Here is a 25950-nt window from a genome sequence, read left to right on the forward strand (position 1 = left end):
TCAATTTTTTTCAAAATGAACTATTTATTTGAAAAAAATTTCCATTTTGCAGCCCTGCTCTCATAACAAAGATATCATATTACGTCAAAATACAATTCTGATGTTTCCTGAGAGAAAACAATTTATTTTCAAATAATTTAAAATACGGTTGTTTTCAAACCGTGAGTTTTGAATCTTTATTTCGAATATGATACTTTGTTTGAATAGAGAAGAATCAACACAACGTACCTTTGATTCTGAAGAAGATAAATTCGTTTTTTAATTCCTGGGTGGATTAAAATTCATCACATGAAGTGTCCTATACTTGGACATAAGTAACCCCAGGCTAGATACATAAGGTTTTCACGACAAAACAGATGAAGAGGAGGTATAAAGTTCTAAATTTTTCACCTAGACATTCAAAAAATTGAATAACTGTCCTATTTTAGGATTCACCTTTTTCGGTCAGAATTAATTGGATGGAAAGTATTGAGGTTATCTATTTGGAAAGTTGATGATTCAAATCCTACTATAGAATGTGGAAAATAAATGTTCTGATCTTTGTTGTTTTGACAACAAAGGACAAAAAAGGAAAAGCTTGATATGGGGTCATATTTTTCTGGTCCTCACATGATTGGAGAGGTAATCTAAATGTCACTGGAATAATTGAATTTACAATTTGATTGTACCAGAGTTACTAGTAGTTCTGTGAACAGTAGACCTCACGCAGTTATCTAATATGGTGTCACCTGTACATCGGCTTCACTTGTCAGCTGAATGATTATGTATAATTCTATTAATCTTATCTCCAGAGTAGATGATATAATCATAATAATATAGTGATATCAGAGTATGGAGGAAATCCCTTCTCGTTTCATATTATCCTTAAAATACAAAATTTCTAAAAACCTCGTGTATACATCGACGCACATTTAAAGAAAGAATATTTCTGCCAAGTCTCAGAGAATTCTATCATTGCGTTTGACCGTGAATGCGTTACATACATACATACGCACATAAAGACAAAGGAAAATCCGAATTAAAACATAGACCTCACTTCGTTCGGTCGATTAAATGTCCGAAGTAGCTCCTATAGTGAGGTTTACGTTACATTGACAGTTTTTGATTGGCAATGATATTGCTATCCTTGTCTATCATGCAACAAAGCGGATAGCGCTATCTCTTTTTCGGTTTGCTCTGCTGCCAGATTGTTTTTTAACAATGTAGAAATATATTGAATGAAGAGAATGATTGATCTTGATTATTAAGATTTATTATGAAATCATTGAAAAATATAATTTTTGCTTAATAAAATATCATTTATAAATTATTTAAAATGAGAATGAACAATTAATATTACATCAATAAACCTGTATCGGCTACCGTCTATAGAAGGCATTGGAAAGACAGAGGATCGGCAACGTTGCTATCCTATCTTTCTCCATTGCCATGATAACGTGGACCTTACTATAGATAGACGTGAGAAAATATCCCTCTCAAAATGAAAAGAGAAAACATATTTCAATTCAAATCATGTGAAAAATTATGCTAGTTTATAATAGTAAGGTCTACTCCATGCCTTGATGTAATGCTAGAAATTTTTCATGAAAGTTAAGACTATGATATTCTTTGAGAGGTAGGTGGTATTATAGAAATGCAGTAGAACCTTGATAAAGTTCATACCGTTATAGTATACAGATGGAAATAGTAAATATTGGAAGTTGTATTGGTACAAATGATAATTAAAGAAAAATTGTTATTAAACGAAAATACCAATTATGTGCTGTGAATCACCCCGAAGATATCTGCTGCTGCAAATATTGACAACAGGGTAAACAGCAGGATGAGCGCTACTATACAAAAATTATTTTTCGCCACACTTGGATGTAATGAGCTGGTTTTCATGCGTCATAAGGAGGCCGAAAATGATTGTTTTCCGACCAGGCCGGTAAAATTTTTACGGCCCTAGGGCTGTAAAATAACCTTGAAGTCAGCTGATTCTGATTTGATGTGAACGTGTTTACAAAATGGTTTATGAAACGGAATCAGTTTATGCTTCTAGAGTTGAATAAAGTATTTTGCAATAAGATACTATCATTTTATTTGGATGAACGAAATACAAATAAGATATTATAAACTATTCAAATTCAATTTTCAGAGTATAATAGAATCCAACCTCAAACCTCATAGTACTTCGCTTATCACGAAACCTGGTGGATAATTTTGGAACTACTTGGGCAATATCCATGGTGCTGAACGTTTTAACAAATAGTTTTTGTAACGCAATCAGTTTATGCTTCTAGAATTGTATAAAGTATTCTGCAATAATATACTATCATTTTATTTGGATGAATGGAATACAATAAGATATAAATATTATAAACTATTCAAATTGGATTTTCAGAGTAGGATAGAGCTTGTAACCTAAACTTCCGAAGTCGATGACAACAAGCATTGTTGACATTGACATTCAGATTGGCCAAATTTCAAGTGTGCTAAAACAGCTGATCAAAAACTTTTCATTATTTGTGTTTACTGTTTTTTATTCAATAATAATAAAAACATTTATAATAATATAATATTATTGTCATTTGAAAGAATAAAAAGTATAAACTCAACCTCCCACATAATTGAACATAATCCTCTAGGTTATTTAGACAAATCAGAATAAAAAATAAAAATACTTGGACAATTTCCTGATATTCAGATAACCTCAGATTTGCTAGAGCTATGACCTTCCAGTTTTGCTTTCGGAAGTGCCTAATAAACAATTATTTTCATATATGTATATGGTTTTATTTTTCTGTGTGGCGAAAAATAACGTTCTCACCATGGGCAAAAATGTTTTTCCGGCTCTCAATCTTTTCTAGTCCTCGGCCTGCGGCCTCGGACTTGAAAACCGATTTCGAGCCAGAAAAGTCTCATTTACGGCCCTAGGTGCGAAATATACTATTTCAGCCCGGGAATTTACAGCATCTAATTGGGATATTCGTTTTATAATAATTAACCGTTATAGTACAAAGCAAGTTTTAGTTATTTTTCTGCAGTTCTTGAAATGCCCATATACAATGTAACCCATGTATAGTAGGCCTACACCATGATTCAATAATAATATATAGACCTCGTAAAAGTAAATTTTTTGAGATGTACCTACCTACTATATTGAGGTACCAGTGTACTAAATTCGGCAACAACATAATATTACTTATTACAAAAAGTAATTCATCACAATCTTATCACATTGATATATCACTTCCTACTCATACAATAAATTCATATATAAATAAAAACTAATACTAATTAGTAAACAAAACGTATACTAATCTGAGAACGCTTTTTTGAAAAATTCACTTTTTACTTATAATAGGAACTTATATACAATCATATCCTCATTATAGGATAAAAACCTTAAAAACATGGATTGATATTTCGATGAATTGGGAAAAATGCCAAATACAGCAATAAAACAAACTGATTTTCTGTGTGTCAACCAGATCAACTCAGCCAACCATGATCGTTCGTTTCCTTTGACATTCAAATTCTAATCGGCGTCTCCTTCTTCCACCTGATTTATCACCGTCTCCCTTTTCACGGCGTAAACACATCACAAGGTTCACTAGACCTCGCAAATCGATAATTGAAATAGAACTTGGGCTTGATGCAGTTTTCACTCCCACTCTGATGGGAACCACGTTATAAAGTCAATGGGATGACAGAGTTGAGGAGATTCTTTGTTATATTTAGTTCATTTCAGTTCATTCTTCCATCGCCTGTATAGCTGTGATTAAAGAAGGTATACCTGTTACAATATCGATATTGTTGGTTGTGTTGATAATGATTCTGTCTCAGATATATTATGCATAAAATTATATCAATATTGATGATAATGTATAGTACAATTTCTCTCCCCTGGAGAATATTTTATATTTCTATGATCAAATAATAAATTATCCCAATTGTTGGTTGTGTTGATAACAATTTTTCAACTCTGGATTATCAGAGATTGACAATGGTGTAACAACCGAAACCGGTCTTTTCAACTATCAATGAATCTGTGGTTTTTGGCAATTTCTTCTTATTCAATGTGTTGATAATGATCGATTCTGTCTTGAATATTATTGATAGAATAATATTTATATTCATAACATGATAAAACTATTCTTCTGGAATATATATCTTTCCATGGCCGAATTATTTATGTTATCCATTTCCAATACATTTAGCAATGTTGAACTGGTATTTTCAATACAAATACGGAGCTCCATCATAATCACTGTAGCATCAACCTTGTATAGAACTGAACTGTTTACATTAACAAGATTTTTTATGAAATTGCGAGAATTAATTGAATGGATTCTTATTTATAATTGATACTGCATTGAATTTATGAGGTAGAAAGAATTTTCTAGTCGGTACTGACTGAAGTATGACAGACGTAAGGCCCATTGATGGCTAAAATTATATATTCAGGCGAGTTGGAATTTCCTCCAGGAACTCCTCACCAATAATCGCCATACAAGTATAACATTATCATAAGTAGAGTTTTATTTGATGATACATAGCCTACTTTCATGCGCTCCAATTTAAAGGTGAGTACAGATTCACGCGCCGCGAACATGAGCAATTCACTTTCAGCTGATGCCAAGCTTTTTATATCTGTACCTTATCGTTTCTGTAAAGATACAGATATAGTCAGCTGATTGAAAGTGAATTGTTCATGTTCGCGGCGTGTATATGTGTACACACCTTTATGTGCTAATACTTTTATACTTCTAATGGTGCATTTTCGTTTGTACGTGAACTTCCGCATTCGATAACGACTAGCATTGTTGACATTCATTTTGTCCAAATTTCGAGTGTGCTAAAACAGCTGATCGAATAACTTTTTATTATTTGTGTTTATAATTCAAGAATCAGAAAATTTCTAATACTATCAATATATTGTCATTTAAAAGTATAAACTCAACCTCCTCCATCAAATCATGATTAAATATCATCTTTAAGGTTATTTAGACAAATTGAAATCCACCCAATGTGAGATCCTCACCCTGTCGTGATCGACGACGGCATTTACGGACAAACGAAAACCTAGCTTAAGTTTGTTCAAGCATTCGCAGGCTGCAAACGTGTGAACAGTCTCACAAGAGCCTGAAGTATCCTATGCTGCTCTACTGTCGAGGGAAGCTTGGTTCTCCTGACATTCTATCATTCACTCATCCATTATATTACATCATATTTATCAATTCCTATTCCTTCTCATCGATTTATTCTCTCTTCTTACAGGCGGACAGTAATGACGAGTACTACTACAACTCTCTTTATAGAGACGGAGAAGGCTACAATGACAAAAACGTGCGCAATCTGGATGGTATCGGTGAGTTATTTGAAAAAAAATTGTAAATTTTCAAAAGTTTGTTTTCAAAAAAGTTTGAATTTCTGTGAACACAGAGAAATCTTTCTATAATCTTTTCTCCAACCTAAATTTTGATCTCAACTATTGTTTTGGAAAATATGCACATGCATGGTTTTTTGCATGTTACTTTTTCCTGTGCAATATTGATAGAAATTACATAGATTTTTCAATAGCTGTTTAGATGTTTGTATCATGGAATAATTACGTTGAATGTGAATATTACAAGATTCAGTTTATTACAAATCGCCTAAAAGTTAGGCTTTTAAAGTTTTCACTCTGTCATGGAATAATGACAGAGACTATATTATATAATTATTATTTAACGAAAATCCTAAATAATGCTGTAAATCACCCCGGAGACTTCTGCTACTGCAGACATTGACAACAGGGTTAACAGCTAGATGGAAATTCGATGAGCGCTACTATCCAAAAATAGAACTTTAGAATAGAATTACTATTTTTGGATAGTAGTTCTCATCGAATTTCCATCTAGCTGTTAACCCTGTTGTCAATGTCTGCAGTAGCAGAAGTCTTCGGGGTGATTTACAGCATTTATTTAGGATTTCCGTTAAATGATAATTATATATTAATTAGCATTCGAATCAATGTATTCTCTATTTAATTCCATCGGTAACTATATTATAGTTTCAATTGTTTTTTTCGTAACTGACAAACGCAAAAACCTCCTAATTGTTCCAGCAATCAGATTTTCCACTTAGTTCAACGCTAGTTCGCCTCTATGTTGTACATTGGGTAACACTAAATGGACTAGCATAATATAATGGCGGTCAGAATAGTAATTTGTGCAACTAGTGCGCAAAGTGACAGTTTGCTGCACCGAAAGAAACGTTTACGCCCGAGCCGTAGGCGAGGGCGGAATGGTTTGTTGAGTGCAGCAGAGGAACTTTGCGCACGTATTTCACATTAAGTTTTTCCTACAGTTACCATTGAATATGAAAAGTGGGTAATTATGGGTAAAATTGCCTGAAATGCATCAAAAGTTTTTCTGTGTAATTTTATTATTAATAAAAACCTTAATCCTAAAATCCTAAAGTCCTCGTTGTCGTTGGTTATAATATATAATAGTAATAATTAGCGCGTTGTGCTTGGTTGCACCTCTGCTCACTATAGCAGCCACAGCAGTCACTGTTACCAACTTCATTTTGATTTTGCTGCACTGTTGCTCCATATAACCTACTAAGTATTTTGCGTTGCCATGTTGCAAATCTGGAGTGCAGAAAAATTTTTCCCGCACTAGAGCGGAAAAGTGATTCTTTGCGTTCTGTAATCAGTGCAGCAATGGCCACTTTTCAACGTAACTGTAGGAAAAAACTTATGTTCTCCTGAATGATAGCTAATGATTGCAAATATACCATGTATAAGTGGACATTTGAGACTCAAGAGCTTTATATGTGTTGAGTATCTACCATGCGCTTCATAATAATGCAAAACAATGTGAGGTACAGTATGTACATACAAGAATGAATAAATTAGTATTATCCCAAATCACAATGGAATAGACCACAAGGTTGGACCATTGTAGAATGAGTAAACATTGGAGAAAAGCTACCCATCAGTTATATCAATTAAGTTAGTATTTCGATTCGTAGAGTTTATATTTCGAAAAATGATTCCTATCAATAATTTTGAAGGTCTAGTATACAGTATGAGAAACGAGTGACTAATCTGTAACATTAAATTGATTGAACATTGGTATCCATTATTTGTAATAAATGATTGGTGACCTGTTTGGTAAAAGTAATAGAATCCACTAGTTCCCAGACGGGAACACTGTAAAATTGTTGCGTAGCATTTGACGGTAGAGCAAAAGCAGTTGGTTTTTTTATTTGATATTATCAACTAGATGTTTTTTGGAATTTGAAAGAAAAACATTTTTTTAGGAGTCAGATTTATTTTATTTAAAAGAAGAAATTTCTGTGAGATTTAAATGTGAATTTTAACATATTTTGGTTTTATATAATCAGTTATCCTACATCTATTCAAATACAAAACAATTAAGGAAGGTTATGGAATTTTGGGCATTTAATCAATTTGAAAAAATAAAATAAACTTGTTGCCAATGACTTTACAAAACGTTAGACAGAATTGTGTTGGACAGATTATTGTGTTTTTTATTTAAACAAGTTATATGAAAGTTTTAAAAACACGATTCAAGGGATAATTAATTTTGGAATTTCTAAAAATTAAAAACAATATGGAAAAATAAATTGAGATTGGAACGATACCGTTATACAGTTGCCGTCCATCCTAAGTTGCCATGGTCTGAATGGAAAACCAGGGGATGTCCATCCACGGGTCAGCTCGGTCTGTCTCAGGAGGTAGGCGATGAAAAAGTGTGTGAAATTATTCAGAAGAAAAGTGGAAAGCTTTTTCTACTAGCTGGCTGAAGGGGAGACTAGAATGCTAGCCCCACTTCTACCTCTCCTCAGCGTTTTTACTCTGTCAATCAAAACTGTCTGATCAGCTTTTCGTTTTTAAAGTTGGAAATAGTTATTTGTGCAACTAGTGCGCAAAGTGACAGTTTGCTGCACCGAAAGAAACGTTTACGCCCGAGCCGTAGGCGAGGGCGGAATGGTTTCTTGAGTGCAGCAGAGGAACTTTGCGCACGTATTTCACATTAAGTTTTTCCTACAGTTACCATTGAATATGAAAAGTGGGTAATTATGGGTAAAATTGCCTGAAATGCATCAAATGTTTTTCTGTGTAATTTTATTATTGATAAAAACCTTAATTTATTATCAAATTGAATAAAAATGTTGTCGTTGGTTATAATATCAGCTAATAGTAATAATTAGCGCGTTGTGCTTCGTTGCACGTCTGCTCACTATAGCAGCCACAGCAGTCACTGTTACCAACTTCATTTTGATTTTGCTGCACTGTTGCTCCATATAACCTACTAAGTATTTTGCGTTGCCATGTTGCAAATCTGGAGTGCAGAAAAAATTTTCCCGCACTAGAGCGGAAAAGTGATTCTTTGCGTTCTGTAATCAGTGCAGCAATGGCCACTTTTCAACGTAACTGTAGGAAAAAAATTATTTCTCTTCTTAAAGAACCTTGTGGTTCATGACTAATCGATTAGAGTGTCCCCTTGAATTGATCAGGTGAGGCTTTGAGTTTCAACGGTTGAGACCATATTAGGCGTTTCATTAGAAGCCGACCCAATCAGCCAATAATAGAGCTTCCTGCCCTGCAGACTCTGAAAACGCCCAATATGGTTCAACCCAAATTTTTGTTCTGGAAGGTTATGATTTGAATGCCAAACTTACCAATATATCAACAACAATTTTGGAGCAAAACAAAGAAAAAATTATAACACCAAAAAATGACATGGATTTTTGAAACACTTCCTAATCTAACTGATAATCTTCATCAGGAGAGAACTATTGAAGATGATCCCACAATATTGAAGATGATCCAACTAATCTCTATTCATACCGAGCTCAATCACACATATCCAATCGATTTGATAAAGCATTGTTTTGTAGAAAAACAATAATCATTATTCAAGCAACTTGTGGCCTCCAATTCATCAAAACACTCCTGGGATATTAGAAAACACCTTCTATGGAAACAGAAGGGACCCTTATCACAATGTTGACACTATCAAAGACGGGAATGTCTGATGGAGGAAGAAAATGTGATAAGTGGTAAGGAGGAGGTGAAGAAGTGGGAGAAGAAGAAGATCAAGAAGAAGAAGTTGAGGAGGTAGAAGAAGAAGAAGAAGAAGAAGAAGAAGAAGAAGAAGATGAAGAAGAAGCAGAGTAGCCATTGGGGTGAACTAAAGCCTCTATTGTTGTGGCATCTCAAATTCGGCGTGCGAACGGTGAATGGATGGACAGCTATGTCAAAGAAGAGGAAGAAGATGGAGAAGATGAGGTTTGAGTTGAGGAGGTTTGAGTGGGAGGAGGAGTAAATGGTGGTGGAGGATGAGTATGAGCAGTAGAAGGCGTTTGGGAAGGAGGTGAAGGAGTAGGCGGTGTAGAAGGATGAGGAAGAGGAGAAGGCAAAGACGATAGGTAACACGTGTATGTCATAAAGGAGAGATGGATTGGTGATCTACCCTTTGTGATGGATAGTAGTGTGATGCAAGAAGAATGGGATGAAGAAGCAAATACTGGAGTAAGAAGAAGAAGGAGAACAGAAAGGAGTAGGAGAATCAGGTAGAGAATAAGAAGAAGAACAAGCAGTAGAAGGGCGAAAAACGGTGTTGTCTGAAGAGTAGGCAAAGAACGATTAGAAGAATCGATTCAATCCTAACAATCGATTTGGATTTTGTTGCAAATCATTTATTACATATTGATTGTCATTGGACATAGTCTCAGAGACTAACCTTTGTTTTCCATTTCACAATAATAACAGAGAAAACTTCTATAAGAGATAGAAGTATCTATAACAGATAGATATATACGAGAAAACTAGCCTATATAGGCTAATAGATAACAATCGATTTGAATTTTGTTTGAAATCATTCATTACATATTAACTGTCTGTCATTGGACATAGTCTCAGAGACTAACCGTTGTTTTTCATTTCACAATAATACTTCTAAACTCCTATAATCTGCTGTATTCTGTGATAGTACTCACACTATGGCTCAACTGACACTTAGGCTAGTTTCACACTCATTCGGTTCGTTTCGTTTTCGATTCGTTTCCGGCAAATTCCGATAAGTGTGAACGATGATTCGGTTTGAATCCGGTACCGAATAGCAACCGCATAGCACCGAACGCCCCCTCGATACGAATAGGTTTCATCATTATTCGAAGTCGTTGCTTGGGAAACATGAAAAAACAAAGTTTTTTACACACGCTTGCCTTTTTTGTTTTTATTTTAACCTGATATCTGTTTCAAAATATTCCAAGTCAAAATCATATGGTCAATTCATTTCTGTTAGTTCACAGGAACATTTTTTTTCTCAGCCTCATTCGTTTTCGGTAACGAACCTAACCAAACCGAAAACGAACTGAACCGTATGAAACCGAATGCGTGTGAAGCTAGCCTTACGCGACTCAGGTCGAGAAGAGACTGGACTCTAGTCGAGAGCATGTGTGTTTCTAAATGGTGACACTCAGTCGATTCTAGTCCTCGCGACTGTCACCATTTGAAAACACATGCTCTCCACTAGAGTCCAGTCTCTTCTCGACCTGAGGCGCCCAAGTGTGAGTCGAGTCTAAAATTCACACAATTTTTTCTAATTATTCCATATCTCCAAGTACCAAATTCAATCATTTCACCTCCCACGCTTGTTACTATTATTTTGTCCCCCTATTCTAACCAAAACATCTTCACATTTTTACCTTTATTCATTCATGTATCTCTCATTTTCACCAACTATTTCATCATTCCATGTACTTTTCCAATTATTTTCTCACCTCCAACTCTCATCTTCATAATTTGTCTCTAGTCAGGATCTCACAATCTTTTCCATTCACATACTTCTTTCTCTCCCACATAAATTCTCCGAGAATGTTACCTCGAAAATGATTTCCCCGAATAATTTCCACTGCAGTCTCCCTGGCAATAGACAATTCTCGTCTCCTCTATTATGGATTGCCCCAGGCTCAGTGAGGAACGAAAGTGAAGTCAAAACAAATTGAGGTGGAAGAATGAGAAGAAGAAGAAGATAAAGAAGAAGAAGTGGTAGAAGAAGAAGTGATAGAAGAAGAAGGAGGAGAAGAAGAAGAACAAGGAGAGGAAAAGGACGAAGAAGCAGAAGATGAATAAGGAGAAGGAGGAGTGGAGAAGTGGGAGAAGTAAGAAAAAAGGAGGAAAATGAAAAAAAATGAAAAAAGAAAAGGAAGGAAGGAAGACGAAGAGGAAGGAGAATTTGCTTGAGAGAAGAAGACAAACACGGAAATGTTGGAGTGAGAGAAGATGAAGAGGAAGATGAACTCCAAGGAGGATATGAAGAAGAGGGGGAGTTACAACAAGAAGAAGAGTAAAACGGAGAAGGGAACGGAGTGCAGGAATGAGGAGGAGGAGGATGATGAAAAGGAGGAGAAGGAGGAGGAGGAGGAGGAGAAAGATGGATACGAGGAAATAGGGAGAAAAAAAGAAGAATTGAGAGAAAAGAAGAAATGGAAGAAATATGATTATATAGTGAAAGGAAGAAATAGGTTACAACCAGTACAAGGAGAAGGATAGCAATAACAAGGTGAGTAGAAGAAGACGAAGAAGAAGTAGAAGAAAAAGAAGAAGAAGAAGAAGAAGAAGAAGAAGAAGATGGACACGAGAAAGAAGGAGAGAAAGAGAAAGGAGAAAAATAGTGGAACTCAAACATAAAAAAGAATAAGGAATGAGTATAATGAAAGAGTAAGGGATGATGAAGAAGGATGAGGCTCGAAAGGGAAGAATGAGGCTTTGTAGGAGGAGGAGGGGGAGGAGGAGTGAGAAGGAGAAAAGGAGAAAATGTAAACCGCAATCCTGAGTAAAAGTGTGATGGAACAAACCCTGAGATGTTATCCTTCGCAATTTTTTGGAAGGTAAATTGAGTTTAGGGTTCTGTATTTCTTTCTTCTCTTAGAAATTCTTCTTCTTCTTCTCATTCTTTGGCTTCCCTCCCCTATTTCCAAACTCCTACCACTGAGGAATTCTCTGTTGACCTTGAAATAAATCCATGATTGTCTTCAACTTTCTCTGTTTTCTCCCTCTTGTTCATCTTTCTCTTTCTCCAGAAGGAACTCACCCTCTCTCTCACACACACTCAGGCTGTTTCTTTCTATCTCACCCACTATCTCTCTGGCAGATAATCTTTGGGAAGGATTTTTTGAATATCCTGTTAATATTATGTACTGTTCAACCATTACTAGTAGTTCTGTGAACAGTAGAACTGGTGTAGTTAAAAACCAAAGCCTCCTCTAATAATGTCCATCAGAGTAAATTCTGTCCTGTCCTATCGTGTTGGCAAGATATCGGTGTGAAAACGACTAATGGCTCTTTGGGTTGTTGTATCGATAATCCTAATCACCTGTTGTAGACAACTATTGCCATAAAAAGCAGGCCGACTAGGAAGCACAGGAAGGCCAAAAGAAAATACCAGGGAACCTGGAATACATTGTATTCTGGAAGAAGAATAAAGGAGAGAGAAGGAATATTTTAGGCTATGAATTCGAGGATACTATCACTTTGAGTTATTGTTTATTGTTTCTAAGGGACCGATTCAAGGATGCAAAGGTTCAAGAACCCCACACGTCAACCGAAGCTTATTGTGTTCCCAAGTATTATGATAGTTGGGCAAACCAATACCTATGTCCTTTACAAGAGCCAGGTGGTGTTTTTCCCTATATACTTAGGAAAAACATTCAATTCATCACCTGGTTGTTATCCCTGTCGTGATCCATTGTGATATGCTTGGCAGTTTCTTCAGACTGATTAGTCCTCGTGACTACGTGAGTTCCACTCCTGGCCTTCTTTGTAGGTCCTTCCGCTGGAAGAAGGGGCGCCAAACTGCCTCTAGAAGCCCGGCGCCTGGCCACCCTCGACTCAGCCTTTTGACCCACATTTGTACCTGGTTTCTCACCCATCATTGGTCTCTTGGGTTTTTTCTTTTTGCCCCTCCGAAACTTCGCAGTTTCAACCTCACTTCTCCCAAGAAGTTTTGTCTGAATGGTCGCCCTTCTTTGAGCAGAGGTGAGTTTTGGCCTCCCCACCCACAAACTCGTGACCTACGTGAGTTTCACTCCTGGTCTTTTCGTAGGTTCTTTGTAGGTTGTGGGTACTTTGAGTTATCAATCACATGTAATATTGCATGCAATTAGTGAATGAACTAAACAGCTGAATTATGATGAATAACTCAATGGTCTGATTTTCATGGTAATTTATAGGCATATGAGGAAAGGCCCTTTTTCCATTCATATTATCCTCAAAATTATATTATCCTTTATATCCTTCGAATCCTTTATATCTTTTATAAAAATTGCACATGTGAAATTCTAACCTTATCTTGGATTTTGTCACCTATAAATTTGGGAGAAAAATAGCACAAGGACTACCTTATTATTTTATCTTCTATAATGTTATTACATTTGTGTCATTCGCATTTGCATCCTCTCCACCAGTAGTTCTGTGAACAGTAGACCTCACGCAGAATTCTCATCCACAAGAATCTGATTGAAACTATAGACCTCATGAAAATACAGCAATAGACTGGCTTCTCCTCACATCTGTGTAATCACTTGTCAGCTGATTTATGATGGATAATTCTATAGTCTGATTTTTACTTTAATATTGGCGTATGAAGGAGGGTCTTTTTCCTTTCCTTGAAATGCAAAATTTCCAATAACCTTGTATATTTATGTCAACGCGCAATTCAAAAAGGAACATACCAGTCAAATTTGATGAAAATCTATTAAAGCGTTTAACCTTTATGTTTGAATGCGGAACATATAAACATCAATACACACATGGAGAGAAATGCAATACCGTCGACTTGAATCTCAGATCTCACTTTGCTCGCTCAATCATTTAAGTTCCATAATTCATCTAAAACTCCGCTGTATTCTAAGTTATCCCGCAGCTTCATGATTCTATAGAAATAGTTATGATAGGAATGAGATAATTGGACTAAAAATTTTGTGAAGTGAACAGCTACAAGACTTAACCTATTAACCTATTTCGGATTATGTGTAACGTTATCTGAATTTGGGAGAGGAATAGCATAAGGTTACCTTATTTTCCTCTCCCTATCATTTTTATGATGAACTTATTATATGAATCAATAAAGAATAAACATAAACGGAATTATTGAACAAGCATGAAAAAAAATAGGAGACGAAAGAGCTGGAGAACAATTACAAGAATAAGGAGGTGATGAAGAGTAAACAGAACTAAAAGAAAAAAGAATCAAGAAGTGGGAGAAGGAGAAGAAGAAGAAGAAGAAGAAGAAGAAGAAGAAGAAGAAGAAGAAAAAAAAAAAGAAGACGTTAGAAGAAGACGTAGACGAAGACAAGAAGCTGAAGAAAAGGAAACAATTCTAAGACAGGCTGTAATTAGAAACTGAAGTGAGCCGACCATAACATAGATATAGATCGAAATTATTATAGAAGAAAGGTTTAAATATATTTTTCTTTTAAATTTGGATGTGTACAAGAATATAAAGGTGAAGCATGTGACGAATATCATAGAGAAACAATAGCGTAAGTAGATATCCCATGGTATAGGGCATTTATGTCGCAACTTTTACTGTTATCTCAAGCCGATAGTTCATGTATTTCTTTCCCGTGAAGCTTTATGACGCTTGTAGTGTATCATATTGTTCCGTTTATACACTCTCACCCGGTCCAAACAGTAAAAATCAACAATAATCTACAGTAATCGGCTTGAGATAACAGTAAATGTTGCGACATAAACGCCCTATACCATGGGATATCTACTTACGCTACCGTATTGTTTCTCTATGCTAATATCTAATAGAAATAGACAGGGGAAAGAAAACAGAAAGAATACTAACCAGTAGTGGAATTGAAAGAGGAAAAAGGAGGAGGAGCAGGAGAAGAAGAGGAAGAAGAAGTAGAAGAAGAAGAAGAAGAAGACGCAAGAAGAAGAAGAATTAAAAGAGGAAACAATACGAAGACAGTCTGGAATTAGAAACTGAAGTGAGCCGGTCGGTCGAGACAAGACGTTTAGGAAAACAGGCAATTTTCTTCAGACATTTTGCCATTGACTGAAAAGCGCTCATTGTGTTTTCCCAGCCAACTTCAACAGTGTCAAAGTAGACACTCTTAGCCCAGTATCATTGTGGTGAGACAAAATAATAGAAGACACTCTTTGAGGAAAAACCCTTTTCTTTCCATCGCAAATTGTATGGAAATCATAACAATGTTGTCTTATTGAGTGATGAAAGAGAAGTAGGAGGAGGAGGTGGTGGTGGAGGAGGTGAAGAATGAGGAGGAGGTGGTGAAGGAGGAGGTGGTATAGGAGGAGGTGGAGAATGAGGAGGAGGAGGGGAAGAAAGAGAACAAAAGAAGAAAATTAGAAGATTGAAAACATGAATGAGTGAAGGGAAATGAGAAAGGAAAGAAAAGGAATTTAGAATGAGCTGAAGGAGGAAGTGGAGGAGGAGGAGGAGGAGGAGGAATAGGTAGAGGACGAGGGGAGGAGGAGGAGGAGTAGAGTGAGGAGGAAGAGGTTTATTGATCAGGAGGAGAAGGATGTGGTAATTGACGAGAATGATGTGGAGGAGAGTTAGGAGGAGGACGAAGAGGAGGAGTAGAAGGAGAAGGAGGGGAAAGGAGGAGGAGGAAGAGGAGGAGGATGATGAGGAGTAAAGGGAGAAGGTGTATAAGGAGGGAGAGAACAAAAGAAGGAAATTAGAAGGATTCAAACATGAAAGAGTGGAGAAGAATTTATTTATTGGATAGAGTAAACAATACAGTAGTCGGAGAAAAAAAAATGATAATATGAGGGAAGAAAAAGCAGTTAGGATGGAGAAGGTAGTCGAAGAAGAGGTGAATGAGGAGGAGGAAGAGGTGGTGGAGGAGAAGGATGATGAGGTGAAGGAGGAGGAGGAGGAGGAGGAGAAGGAGGAGGATGAGGAGAAAGAGAAAAAAAGAAGGAAATGAGAAGAATTAAAACATTATGAAGTGAAGAGAAATGAGAAGATGAGGAAAAAAAATAGGAAGTTAGAATGAGTCGGAGGAGGAAGAGGAGGAGGAGATGGAAGAGTGAGAGGACGAGGAGGAGGAGAAGGAAGAGGAAGAGGAGGAGGAGATGGAAGAGTGAGAGGACGAGGAGGAGGAGAAGGAAGAGGAAGAGGACTTGAATGAAGAGGAGCAGGAGGATTAGAATTTTTCAATCATGTATGTTACAATATTATACTGGCTTATACCGTAGAGAAACGATAGCATAAGTAGATATCCCATGGTATAGGGCGTTTATGTCGCAACTTTTACTGTTATCCCATGCCGATAGTTCACGTAGTTCTTTCCTATGCAGCTGTGAAATGAAATGAAATGAAAAAATTCTTTATTAGGCGGAGTTAGGACTTTTAAGTCCTCTCTACCACTCAACCTCAACATAACAAATGCAATTGAAAAAAAAATACAGTGTAACTTAATAAATAAATAGAAATACATTAAATAATATAGCTACAAAATAGAAACATAGTTGGAACAAAGCAGTCAATCTGCATTTAGACTAAAAAAAAAATCAATGATATAATTCAAGAAACAATAGTAAAAAAAAAGGAATTATTAATATAATCATTCATACAACATTCACACAGCCCACCAGACCAGTTCCAAGCGCCAACCACACGCTACCCCCGCAGACCCGCCAACAAAATCCGTTTGACCTCCACCCCAAAGCAAGCACGCCCATCAATGGCCCGGACAGAAGCAGGAAGATTATTCCACAGCCTACAACCAGTGACAGTGAAGGATCTCTCAAAAGTCGTCGTTCTATGAATGGGAAAAGCTAGCAGCAAGTTGCCATGCCTTGTTGCACGTTCACTGATCTCAGACAGGAATCTGAAGCTCTCAGACAGATAAGATGGAGATTTGGTTTTGATTATTGAGTGAAGCAGAGTCAATATGTGCAAAGTACGAAGATCATTCAATTTTAGGAGAGATAGTTGTACATAAAAAGGTGTAACATGATCAAATCGTCTAGCATTGAAAATAAATCGAATACAATAGTTCTGTGTACGCTGCAGTCGGTTAGAGAGCTCAACAGTCATGTCGTTCATGACAGTGTCGCAGTAGCTGAAGTGAGGACTTCAGAGGCTGATAGCCTCTCAAATTGTGCCGTTCATACACTATCACCCCAACAAAACAGTAAAAATTGACAGTAATCGGCTTGAGATAACAGTAAAAATTTGCGACATAAATTCCTCATACCATGAGATATCTACTTACGCTATTGTTTCTCTATGCTTATACACTAATTCACTTAAATGACAGTACATTTACAAATTCACAAAGTATGGAAAATCAATCTATTACAATAATGATAGGATGCAATTTGAATTACGATAATATGATATTGTCATGTAACTATACATTAATCGGCGGTGTTTCAACGAATAATCATCGTAGATTCTCTAAATAGGATCTAAATATATATCCTCTCAAACAACACATGATCTGGTGGAGGAGGAAGAGGAGAAGGAGGAGGAGGAGTCGAAAGAGGAGTCGATGGAAAAAGAGAAGGAGGAGGAGCAATTCGGAGGAGGAGAAGGAAGAGGGGTAGATGGTGTTGGAGGAGATGGAGAAGGTGACGGAGAAGAAGGTGGATTAGGTGGTGGAGGGGTAGCAGAGGAATTTTTGAATTCTCCCATCGCTAATTCAAGCAATTCATTTGAATGAGGAGATTTTATAGCTATAGTGAGATCCACGTTATAATGGCAGTGTTTGATTAGCAATGGTATTGCTATCCTTGTCTATCATTCAACAGAGCGGATAGCAATCTCTTTCTCGCTTTGATCTGTTGCCAGACCGTCTCTTAAAAATGTAGGATTAATGATTAATTAACGAAATATTTCATCTTGATTATGGAAATTCATTACGAAACTATTGAAAAGTATTATTTCTTTCTCAATTAAATATAATAATTGATTATTTTGAACAAGAATGAATAGTCAATATTACATCAATAGACCTGTATCAGCTACCGTAGCATTGACTATAGTGAGGTCCACGTTATAATGGCAGTGAAGAAAGATAGGAGAAAAACGTTGCCAAGTCTCTCCATTTTGCCTCTGACTGTACAAAGCTGTTACTCAATTCATCCTATTTAATTTTATCTAATAATAATTATCATTTCCTTGATAAAATAATCAATTTGATGTCAAATTAATCAAGAAAATATATTTATTCATGATTTGATTCGAAAATTTGCTTTCATAACTGAAATCAGAGTTTTATTTTCATACAAACCTGAAATGGCGGCTGATTTAAAAAGTGTTGTGATACAACAATCTGAATTTCAAAACAACAAAAATTAAGTTATTTGGTAGGTATTCTATTCCAATTTCTTTTTAAAATAATAGAAAAATAGAAATCCTATTCAAAAATGAGCAATTTAATGGATTAATTCTGAAATAACTTTTCAATATTAGTTATACCGGTACGAGTAGGTCTAACCTATACGGGTAGGCTAACTGAAGCATGGATGAAGTCTAGGATGGTTAGTTATCAACTTTTAAAATGTCATTTCAGGTATTTTAATTTGTGTTTCTCATAAGGTAATGTCTAAAAATCATTTCATTGTTTCAAAAATACATTTTAAATAAATTATACCACTTGTGTACACAAGTATTTTGATAGAATGAAGAAAAAAAATGGCGGCTGAGAATGTGGTTTGTTCAGTTTTGTACAGTCACTGTCAAAAGTAAATATAAAATATTATGGCAAATAGACAACATTGCAAAGCGAGAGAGAGAGATAGTGCTATCTGTTTTGTTGTATGATAGAAAAGGACAGCAACAGTATTGTCGATCGTACACTGCCATTATAATGTGGACCTCACTATAGACAATGGATCGATCGGCAACGTTGCTCTTCTATCTTTCTCCAATGATAGATTATAACCTGGATCTCACTATAGAACCGGGCTTCAATAGTCTATTTATATAGTGGCACAAGTACACATAAAATTCATTCTCAGTTCATCCAGAAATTCATCCCATCTCCGGCAGGAACTAAGGATCAGAAAGGATTATCTAAGGCGTGAAATGTTTGCAGACGTCCTGGATAATCCTTGCGAAGGATCTAACCAGCGCTCTTTTTGCCCTCTGAATCCTTGAGGATATCCTTAAGAAACAGTGGAGGTTTATTTATCATGTCTCTCTAACTGATATTTACGTAGTTTATCCCTGTATTTAATCAGGATATCTATGAGTTCTGTAGGGGTGGAGAATTTATTCTTGATATTTTCTCACCCTTGCTATATGAGAAGAGTTTAATATATCTATATGATAAGAGAGAGTAGGGTTGTGTTTGTTCGTTTGTTCGTTTTGTTCGTTTGTTCGCATCAAAACATGTCAACTTGTGGATTGCATACCGGAAAAATGGGAATGATTTAGATCTCCAAATTTTGCACATAGATTCTAAAGATATCAATCTCGTGCACCTGAAGCACCTAAAAAATCACCAAATTATCATCTGTTATTCCAAGGAAGAATTATTGTTATTTTTTTCATGTCCTTCAGCGAGTTTTCCCAGGAATGAGACTTAGTGCAATAGAATTTTTATATCATGAACCTACTATGTTCCAAATTTCGTGGAAATCCTAGAGCCGTTTTCGAGATCCGTTGGACATAAATAACCAGATATAAATAAAAATGAATAACCAAATATAATAATATAATAATATAAACTGATTCACAGAGATTGCACGCTTATAATAGGATACATGAATAGATAATCTAATCTAATCTGATCTCATTCTCTCTCTCTCACTCCAGCTCTCCTCTCTTTCTCTCCCACACTGAAAATCTCAATCACTCTTCACCTTTGACACTCTGGTACTTAACCTCAATTCTTATCAATTAACTGGAGTGCCTTTGACAAAGTGGTTGACTAACTCTTAAAAGGGCACTCACTCTCTCTCGCTGTATCTCTCTTATTCTCTCACTCTTTCTCACTCACTCTCACTCACTCACTCACTCACTCTCTAACTCTCTCCTTCACTCTCTCTCTCCCTGTCTACCACTCACTCTCTCTCTCTATCACTCTCCCACTCTCTCTCCCACACTCTCTCACTGTCTCTCAAAAGGACTCAGCGCCCTTTTACGACTAATCTCTAATCTCAAAGCCACCAATAAACGTTAAAACACGGCCACTCAAGTCAAAAGCTGTTAACATCATGTGTAAACATGAGCGGTTACGGTACACAACATGATGAATTCTATCACTGTTTGTTGAATTGAAGGCTGAAAAAAGATTTAATTCATATCGAGATTAACGTTTGTCAACTCAGATTTGTTTGCTTTTATATTTGAATCTTGTTAATATTGCCATCTGCAGTAGGATAATTTCCCAAAAAGCAATTGTATTAAATAAATAAATAATAACGTTTGTCAACTCTGCCGCTTTGCTTAATCTTTTTCTGGCTATAAAAAAATAACTAGTGACCCCCTAGGTTGATAAAATCACTCAAGAACTGTTATATTGTAATATTCGAAACCCGCAACATTTAATTACACATAGTTGATGAAAATTTTAAAAACAGCTATAGTGAGGTCCACGTTTTAATGACAGTATTAGATCAACTTTGATTATGCTATCCTTGACTATCATTCGACAAAGCTGGTGGTACTATCCTTTTCTAGGTCCACAACGATGCCAATTATGTTTTTGACAGTGTAGAAATATAATTAATCAATTCAGAGAATCGGCATCGCTATTCTTCTATCTTCATCCACTGTCATTATAACGTGGACCTCACTACACATATTTCTCTTCAAATATTACTCTGTCGCTTCAACATCTTCGACCCTCATATGAATTCGAATTAATTTTTCTGTCATAGTCATTCAATTTCAGCTGTTATACATCCATGAAATCAAGCCGGTAAACAGCTGATTGTAGAACAAATAATCATATGATTCTCATTACAGCATACTCTACTGTAATGAAACCAAATGTTTCCTCTACAGTGGAGTATGTTTCCTAGTTCCGTATTTGGAACAACAAAACTTGTACAAAAACCGCCTTTTAGCGCTCCAGGTGGAAGTTCAGTCAACTACAATCAAGAAATTCCTGATTCGAAACTTGTAAACTAGGTTAGGTTTATAGAATGCATGTAGTAATGTCAGCACAAGCAGGTAATGTTTCTTGTTTCTCAATAATTATTCTTCTTCGAATTATTATGACAAAAATAGTGTACGTTAGTTGGACGTGAATGTCTTTTGCAGTGCTCGAATGAAAATCTAGTCTCGGCTAACGCCTCGACTAGAAACATCATTCTCGCCTGCAAAAGGCCCCTTCCCGTCCTTGTGACTTAAGATACTATTTAAAATGAGATGGTGGTCATGGGATACATGATTTCGATACAGAGGAGGAATGCTCTTGAATGTTTTATCTTCCATCACAAACTGCTTGTTATTGATCACTTTCAAATACTTGAATTACGACGAAAATGAATGAAAAAACTGCACATTGATGATTTCAACCCTATTAATTTGTATCAACTTACTGTTGTATTGTAATCTTTGGAATACGGAACTTTCAATCATACAGAGTGAAAATATGAAGACAGCTAAATATTTCTTTCACAAGTTCAATTCGACAGTAGGTTTCATTGAGGATCCCATTTCATATGAGAAATTACTCTTCAAAAATTACTCTGTCGCTTCACCATCTTTGTTCCTCATATGATCCAAATTATTCATTTTTTAAATGAGGAGGTGGTCATGTGATAGATTATTTCGATACAGATTTCCAAAGGTGAGGGAATGATTAAGGAAATGAAAACTGCACATTGATATCTCAACCCGTATCAGTTGGATGATGTAAAGGTACCCTGTCTTCTTCTTCACATTTTCTCCCTCCACCACCATCTTCTCTCTTGCTCATTTCTCTTCCTTCTCCAGTTTTCTCCTTTTCTCTTCTCAGCTCTCATTTTCCGCGTTTGATTTCCCTCATAACCACTTCCCGATCCCGTACTCCACAGCTCCTCATATTACCTTGTTTTGCCAATCCATTTTTTCTTTTTATTCTCCTTCTACTTCTTCTTCTTCTTCTCCTTCCTCTTCTCCTTCTACTACCACTTCTTCTTCTTCTTCATCTTCCTCTCCCTCTTCTTCTCCGTCTTCTTCTTCTTTTCACTGCCATCCACTTACCTCCCAGTTCACTCTTAATTCCTCCATTCCCAAACATGATCTTCTCTAAATACTCCCAAGTGCACATTTCCCAAGCAGAAAAGAGTCCTCTCCAATTTTTTGAAAAAGTTCGAATTGAGTTTTGAAGCGTATTCTGCAACTTAATTCATTTATCCCTGCCTTATTAAACAAAAATGAGTTCAGTAATAGTTTTGCCGTCTATTTTTCTGCTACTTAATTCATGTGTCCTGGCCTTATCAAAAGAAAATAAGTTCAAAAGTAGTTCAGAAGTCCATTAACGAACTTCAGAATCGTTGTCTCTTGGCTCACTATCTAATCTCTCATCACTATTTAGTGTTCGCTTGAATGTTAATTATTATCAAATTGAAAAATAGAGAAGTGATGTATAATTGGAACTATGTAAGTAACTGTGTCACCTAGTTTAATAACTGACATTATTCTAAAAAGTTGAAAAGTTGGACGCTGTTTCAACTGATAAATTGTCTACACTCAGGAAAATAAATGGAATAATATCCTCCCCATCAACACACGAGCAGAATATAGTTGAATAGTGATGTTGAAAATCATAACTCAAAGTAATGTTTGAATGAGAAACTTGAGGCTGTAAATTGATAACTAGATGATACAAATCGTAGAATAATGCTATGAATGGCAATAGAATAGAAAATAGTGAATTCAATATTTTGTTGAAAACCGGAGGAAGGATACGAATTTAAGTGGAGGGAGAGGATGATCAAAAGATCAAAATTCAGATTTTGAAGAATAAGCAAAGTTGAAGAGTGGTAACAAATACTCAAATTTTATCCATCTAAATTCGAAATTTGAAATATTGCATGATGAACAATAAGGTGCGTACAGATATACGCGTTACGAACACGCTCCGATCATGAACGCTACGCGAGATGTTACGCAAGGGTTACGAGATGATCGCGCGCTTGTCGTTTTTTGCTGACTTCGCTACAACCTGACCTCACAAATGTCAAACATTCAATCCAGCTGATCTAGTGACAAAACCAAATAGAATATGAAATACTCTGACCAGCCTATTGCTGGGTAGCCTAATAACAGTAGAAGGAGGAGGAGAGACCATAAAAGGAAATGAAAAGTCAAGAGAGAAAGGGGATGCAGTATACAGGAAAAAAGAGAAAAGTTGGGAGGGAAATGCAGAAGAAGCGTGAAAATCGTTTGAATCTTGAAAGTTTCCCAAAACTTTTCCGGAGTCTGTTAACACTTCTTAATAGGACGCTTGACATTGCTGAGGTCTTTTCAAAGTTATCAAACTTCTTCTTTCCTCCTCTCATTCACCACCACCGCCTTCTTCGTCCTCATTTCCTCCTTCTTCTTCATCATCACCATATCTTCCTCCTCCTCCTTCTCACCACCGTCGCTTCATCATCACCGTCTTCTCCCACCACCTCACCCATCTCATATCCTTTTTCCTACTCATTCTCCATTACCTATTCCTTCTCAAACACCCATTTCTCCACCACTACAGCATACTCCTCCTCATTCTCCTCCTCCTTCTCCTACTCTTCCTCCTCCTTCACCTCCTCATTCTCCTACTCCTCCACCTCTTCCTTCACCATCACCTCTTTCTCCACTCCTTCGGGAGTAGAGATTCTTTTGGATGTTCTGCCTTGCCATATTAACACATAAGTTTATAGGTTAAACATATTGTGTTCTTCATGTTTTCTCACTAAAAATTTAAACTTTTACTTCTTGAGTTTCTATTTTATCAAGTTTTAAATTGACAAAACTTGTTTCTGAACACAAATAGAAAAGCGAACAAATATAAAATTTCGATAATAGTATTGAAAGATGAAAATTACACATAACACTCTCACAGCTATTCCATCTCTACCCGGAGCTCGTCTCCTCCAAACGCTCTTCCTTCTCCTCTTTCCTGCTCATCGTTCTTCAACTCCTTATCCTCCTTCCCATCCCTCTTGTTCTTCGCCACTTTTTTCTCCCTCTCATCCTTCTCGTCCTTTTTCTCAACTTTCTGCTTCTTTCCCTCTACCTACTATCCTCATCCTCTTCACTCACCACAACTCTTTCTCCTCCTTTATCTCTTCCTCTACCACCTCATCACCACCACATCCCCCTTCACCTCATCCCCCACCTCCTTCTTCTCCACCTCCTCCACTCTCTTCTCCAACTTCTTCTCTACCTCTTCATTCACTCAGTCATCACATCCTTCAACTCCTCATCCTCCTTTACCATTTCCTCTTTCTCCACCTCCTCTTTCTTCACCTTCCCCTTCACCTTATCATCCACCTCTCCCTCCATCTCCTCATTAACCTCCTTCTCCAGCCAGATCCTGCAACTCCTTCTCCTCCCACTCCTCCTCCACCTCCTCCTCAAAACTATAACTCTTCCAAGAGTGCTCTATAACATTCTAATAGCAACCGCAAACTTCAAGAGAGTTAACAGTTAGTTAAAAGTTGACTATCATATTATGAGAGTTGACTATTGCATATGAACTTATTTGAGCTTCCAACTCTCATCCTTATATCACCATATGGGTGAACTTAGTCGATAGTTTGGAGTGTCCATTCACACTTTTATCAACAGTTACACTGAACTTTTCTTGGTTTCCAACTTTTCCTTGGTTATTAAAAGAGATGTTTAAGGATTTATCTGAGAAATGTTTACACGAATTAAGAGAGAGGAAGTGAAGATAATGTAAAAAACTAGACGAAGGAGTGGGAAAGGAACAGGGAAATACAAGAGGAAAAAAAGACATGGATATTAATTGTAATGATTATAGAAAAGAGGCAAAAATATAGATTTTTTGATTTGGTAGTTCACAAGAATGCGAATGAAGAAGTGAACGAATTGAGAGAGGAAGTGAAGATTATGTAAAAAACTGGACGAAGGAGTGGGAAAGGAACAGGGAAATACAAGAGGAGAAAAAGACATGGATATAAATTGTAATGATTATAGAAAAGAGGCAAAAATATAGATTTTTTGATTTGGTAGTTCACAAGAATGCGAAGGAGGAGCATGTGACTGATGAAGAAGTTGAAAGTGGAATCTAACCTCATTCTTTTTTGAAACTTTTATTTGTAAGAATTCGGGGGAAGACAGTTTTGAGCTATGCCTGTTGTCTTTTCCCAATCATATTTCAATTATGATCTGTGATTGTGAATAGAATAAATAAATAAATAAATGAATAAATGAATCAATAAATAAATGAGAAAATAAATAAACAAATTAATAAATAAATTAATTAATTAAATAACAAATAAATAATATGATAATATATATTAGTCGACTGAGGAGAAGAAAAATGAAAAGTGGTGAAGAAGAAGAATTATAGATCAGTAGAGGAATGAAAAGAGGGAAAATGAGGAGAGAAAAAAGGAGAAGAAAAAGATGAAGAAGAAGGAGAAGAAGAAGAAGAATAAGAAGAATCATAGTCCATTTGACTGGACTAAGTGGTCACTTGCAACAGGAGAAGGCCTACCCCAGAGCACGTAGGCTATCCTAATCCTATAATATTCAAATCCACTTAGCATAATATAATATTATTATTTTATGATCCAACAGCTTCAGAAAATTGAATTCCGCCTCTTAATTGTGCAATCATTTCCTGAAAAATGAATAACAAGAGCTCAATATTGTGATGTAACTACATAAATCGGCGGTGTTTTGAAAAATAATATGTTCATTCTCTTAAAATGATATAGAGCGATAATATCCTTCTCATCAACACATGACCGGTGAGAAAGAGAGGATGGGTGAGAGATAGAAA

General features: G+C 36.2%; 1 protein-coding gene across 2 annotated transcripts in view; it reads left to right on the top strand.

Moving 5' to 3' along the window:
* LOC111046352 (orcokinin peptides type A) overlaps positions 1–25950 on the top strand; it is a 232108-nt gene that overhangs the window by 123857 nt on the left and 82301 nt on the right. For both annotated transcript variants that reach the window (XM_039440724.1, XM_039440723.1), the window contains exon 2: positions 5263–5353. In XM_039440724.1, the coding sequence (XP_039296658.1) occupies positions 5263–5353 (91 nt within the window). The remainder of the gene's footprint in view (positions 1–5262; positions 5354–25950) is intronic.

Source organism: Nilaparvata lugens, chromosome 14 (assembly GCF_014356525.2).
Source record: "Nilaparvata lugens isolate BPH chromosome 14, ASM1435652v1, whole genome shotgun sequence".
NCBI lineage: Eukaryota > Metazoa > Arthropoda > Insecta > Hemiptera > Delphacidae > Nilaparvata > Nilaparvata lugens.